The sequence below is a fragment of the Microtus ochrogaster genome, chromosome 5 (genome assembly GCF_000317375.1).
Source record: "Microtus ochrogaster isolate Prairie Vole_2 chromosome 5, MicOch1.0, whole genome shotgun sequence".
Taxonomy (NCBI): Eukaryota; Metazoa; Chordata; class Mammalia; order Rodentia; family Cricetidae; genus Microtus; species Microtus ochrogaster.
The window spans coordinates 87,923,472-87,928,222 of record NC_022012.1 but is presented as its reverse complement, the minus strand read 5'-3'; the positions used below and the strand labels follow the sequence as shown (position 1 = coordinate 87,928,222).

Below are 4,751 nucleotides of genomic sequence, written 5' to 3'. Positions count from 1 at the left end.
TAGGGCTCATGTAATGACCGGATGAGTGTGTGTGTGTGTGTGTGTGTGTGTGTGTGTGTGTGTGTAGGTCTGTGTGTGTCGTTTTCACAACCTCTGCAGCATCTCGCTGATTTCCACCAGTAAAACAGAGATGACTCATGAGAAAAGAGAAAGCACATTCTGGAGGGCGGAGTCGATATCATCCAGGCCACTAAACAGGGCAAGCCTTCCTTCCTGTTTCCTGACCTTGTTAGGCAAGCCCTGAGGCAGCCTTCAACAAGACCCCACAGGTAGAGACAACTTGGCCCAGCTTTTGTGACAGAGAAGCCAGGGAGGGAAGTGGCCACACTTGTGACAGTGTCCTGATGCAAAACGCTAGAAAAATCAATGTGTAAACACCCTGCACCATACAGATATGGGAATCATACCTAAGATTTAAAAGTCTCTCTCTCTCTCTTTCTCTCTCTCTCTCTCTCTCTCTCTCTCTCTCTCTCAAATGTCTGTCCTCTTCCTCCTTGTTTGAGATGGGGGTCTCAGTGTACTCCAGGCTGATGGCCTGTGGCTTCCATGTGTCTTGTTTCTCCCTCCCACCCTCATGTGGGAACACTAGAACTTCATATATATACCACAGTGTCCTGCTTCCCTTGGGCTCTGGGCTTCCGAACTCGGGTCCTCGCCCTTGCACAGCAAGTGCCTTCCCACTGAGCCATCTCCCTGTTCCTGGGACTTCCTGTGTGTTTTCTTTTTACCTTTACATTGACATCGGTAGCTTTCAAAACCACCTCTTCCATGACAAGCCGGCAGACTTCTTCAACAAATTTTTCTGCTTTCACATCAGTTTGAGGTCCATTGAGTACAACCCCATCCACAAGGACAGGGATCTTCTTACTAGGGGTCATCTCCTTCTGGACAGTGTCTCCTAGGAGGGCAAAAACAGAATGGGTTTGAGAGCTCACACCACGAAACACAAAGAAACAAAACAGACTCCACAAATGTCATAGTTTCATGTATGTGTTTATTTTAAGTTCTCCCACGTGTCTATATTGTATGTTGAGGGCATTTCCTCTCAGACCCCCCCTGCCCTTCCTTGCTTGCCCCTCCCCACTCCTGTCACTCTTCTTTGTCACGTGGATATCCTCTTTTCACAGATGAAGGATACTGTGTGGGGTATGGATGCTCAAAGTTGCTCATATCAGGAGTTCCCCCCAAAGTTCGTGATGTACAGGATAGCTGAAGCCATCTTATGGTGTGTGCTCCTTCATATTAGGTCCCTGGAGGAGAGAGCCCTTCAGGACTATGTCAAGTCTGGCTCCAAAGAGTTGTCTTTGTGTACCGTGCCCATGCTGATGGAGATGCTCACATACAATGATATCTGTAGCAGAGGGATATCTTACAGAACACTGCCTCTCAAAGACAGTGAGGCACTTAGTAACATCTCCACAGGGTACAAATGATTGGCACAAGATCCTTTCCATGGGCATACCCCTGCTCCCACCACAGTAGAATAGAAAGAAAGAGAGGGAGTTGGTCACTTGGAGAGAGAAGGGGAAACAGTGTATCAGCTCCACCTAGAATGAATTCTGCACTCTAAGAATCCTCTTGAGTTGTTTGCTTGCTTGCTTGTTTTGAGACAGATCCCATGTAACCCAGGTTGGCCTCAAACTTGCTTTGTAGCTGAAGGTAACTCTAAGCTATTGACCCTCCCGCCCCCGCCTTCCAGTACAGACAGTGGAGGTGTTTGCCACCAGGACTGGTGGATTCTGGTGGGAGATGGAAGCCAGGGCTCTGTGCATGCTGTGACAACCACTCAACCAGCTGAGCTGGGTGCCCAGCCCTCATCTCTTAGCATGTAAAGCATGCACTTGCTCAACTTTCCAGAGCCAGCTCCACTAAGCAGGGAAACCACGTAACAGGGACACAAACCTCCCGCTCCTTTCCTCCTCATGTGAACTCAGCACCCCTTGACCCTGGGCAGCAATGCTCTGCGGGGGTAAAGAAAAAGGCACCAAGCCACATGCATTGTTTTTCCCAAGAAAGCAAGAATGCGCTTTGAAATTGGAATACCAAATAGAATTTTATAAAAGCCCATCTCATATTTGATGTCTCTGAATAAGGGAAGAGGCCCGAAGGGTCATCCAGGCATCTTAAAGAAAGTAAACACTGAAATCTTCAAAGGAAGCGAGCTAGCCTGGCTAGCTGAGCTAGCCACCACCTCCATCAAGGACAGGCTCTGACAACATGCTTCTCTAAATGGAAGTGCCCTCCTCCTTTCAGAGCAGACAGTGCCTGGGCTGTTTTCACACTCCTCCGAGGAACTGAATTTCAAAGTCTTCGGGGAAGAAACTTTCTTTGCTTTCCAAGACTGTTTTACTCGCCATGGGGCCCAGGAAATGTCCTGTGGCATTTGACTCACCCCCAAAACATGCACTCAAACACATATGAAAATGCCTGTGTAAGCCAGGCGTGGTGGTTCATGTTCTTGGGAAACTGAGGCAGAGGGATTTCCAAGAATTTGAGGCCAGTCTCGGCCAATTCATGAGTTCCCACCAGCCAGGGCTGCAGAATGTGTTGAGAGAAGAAATAAGGAATAAGGGAAGGATGGAAGGAAGGAGGGAGGGAGGGAAAGAAGGAAGAAAAAATGGAGGAAGGGGGGAAGGAAGGCAGGAAGGAGTTTTAGGGTTACTACTGCTGTGATGAAACACCATGAAAAATCAAGTTGGGGGAAAGGGGATTTAATTGGCTTCTACTTCCACATCACTGTTCATCACTGAAAAAAGTCAGAATAGGAACTTAAACAGGGCAGGAATCTGGAGGCAGGAGCTGATGCAGAAGCCATGAAAGGGTGCTGCTTACTAACTTGCTCCTCAAGGCCTACCTACTCAGCCTGCTTTCTTACAGAACCCAGGACCACCAGCCCAGGGATGGCACCATTCATGATGGACTGGGCCCTTTCTCATCAATCACTAATTAAAATATTTTACAGGTTCGTCTACAGCCTGATCTTATGGATGCATTTTCTCAATTAAGACTTCTTTCTCTCCAATGACTCTAGCCTGTGTCAAGTTTACATAAAACTAGCCACCACAGAAGGAAAGAAGAGAGGGAAGAGGGAGAAAAGGAGGGGTGAGAGAAAGAGGGAGGAGAGGAAAGAGAGAGGGCTTTGTGGTCCATGCATGAGTCCCCCCATCACATAGTTTGTTCAGTTTAACCATGTTTCTCATGCCATTTAGTTCTTTTGCTTTGCTTGTTTGTTTGTTTGAGGCAGGGTTTCTCTGTCTAGCTCTGGCTGTCCTAGAACTCACTCTGCAAACCAGCTGGTCTTCTCACAGAGCTCTGCCTGCCTCTGCCTTCCAAGTGCTGGGATTAAAGATGTGCACCTCCACTTAAGATTTATTTGTTTTTATTTTGTGTGTAGGTGTATCTTGTCTACATATATGCCTATGCACGCAGTGCCCCAGGAAGACAGAAGAGGGTGTCATGTCCCCTGGAACTGGAGTTAACAAAGGTTGTGAGCTGCCACGTGGTACTAAGACATGAATCCAGATCCTCTGCAAGAGTAACAACTGCCCTTAAGCACTGAGGCCTCTCTCCAGACTCCAGCCCCCATCATTCCAAGGAAGGAATAATACAAACAAGTCTTCTTTCATCTTTATTTTACAACTGAAGACTTGGTTTACATGGCTCTACATCAGAAGCACTGTGCTGCTCCCAAGAACCCCATCCTACCTTCACAGTCCTGTCTCCCAGGAAAGATGTTGGTAAGATCCCCGGCGGAAAAGCTTGCACCACTCTGTCTACTGTGCCTTAACCTCCCACAAGTGCAGGCCAAGGTCAGCTTAAAGGCAGGACCTGAACTGACTCAGACCATATAGCAGGACACATGACTGGTGACTCAGACAATTTGGAAATCCATATCTGGGGCACCCAACCCAGATATCCAAAGCATATTTACCACAAGCTTGGATTTGATAGCATTCTCTTTCCCTAGACACACACCCTCACTCCTGTTTATAATCCCTGAGTTCAGTTAGCTGTGGAAATTTACAGAATCAATTTCTAAAATGTAGTTTCAGCCCTGGGCCTCTCTGAGTAATTCTACATCCGCCTAAATAGGCTCACATGGTCTATTTTCAAAATTCCCTAAAATGTATGTGGTTTTGAACAGTTTCTATGCTTCCTTCCTTGATGCTCAAACAGTATCCTTGTTTATTTATTTTATATGCCTCAGACAATTTTCTCCCAAAAGTTCAATATCCTGGTAAAATTTTGTAGCCAGATAAAGCATTTAGCATCATTACTGACAGAGATAACGCATGACTGTGTCTTGGGCAGGTATCTGGAGCTTGGAAGGAGGGGTCTGTAGCTCCAAGCTCCACCTCCATTACCCACGGAAGTGGGAGGCGCCCAATCCTCCCATGCCCTCCACTTAGCCTCCTCTTGAAGGTGCTTGGTGAATATGGGTGAGGGTAAACTGAGGGACCCCAGTGGGGAAATGTTCTTACAGGGAAATGCCTTTCAAGGGAAGGAAGTTTCCCCTCAGAGGGAAAAAAAAAGTTTTCTAGGTTTTAAAAATAAAATGGGAAAGAGGGCAATTATTCCGGGAGCTGTGGTTCTGTCAAAAGGTAGTGCTATTATTAAACGTGCGGGAAAAGGGAGCTTTTTGTTTCAACCTCATTAGTGGGATTTCTGGCTTTTATTGCCCAGGAATAAAGAGTAGGAGTAGCTCCTTAGTTCTCTAGGTTCTCTCTCTCTCTCTCTCTCTCTCTCTCTCT

The 4,751-nt window shown here is 46.9% G+C and overlaps 1 protein-coding gene across 1 annotated transcript in view; it reads right to left on the bottom strand.

Annotated features, from left to right (window-relative positions):
• The window catches only part of Gadl1 (glutamate decarboxylase like 1), a 178,774-nt gene that overhangs the window by 144,770 nt on the left and 29,253 nt on the right, over window positions 1-4,751 (bottom strand). Inside the window, exon 2 of the mRNA XM_005348054.3 lies at window positions 729-898. Coding sequence (XP_005348111.2) covers window positions 729-898 — 170 coding nt within the window. The remainder of the gene's footprint in view (window positions 1-728; window positions 899-4,751) is intronic.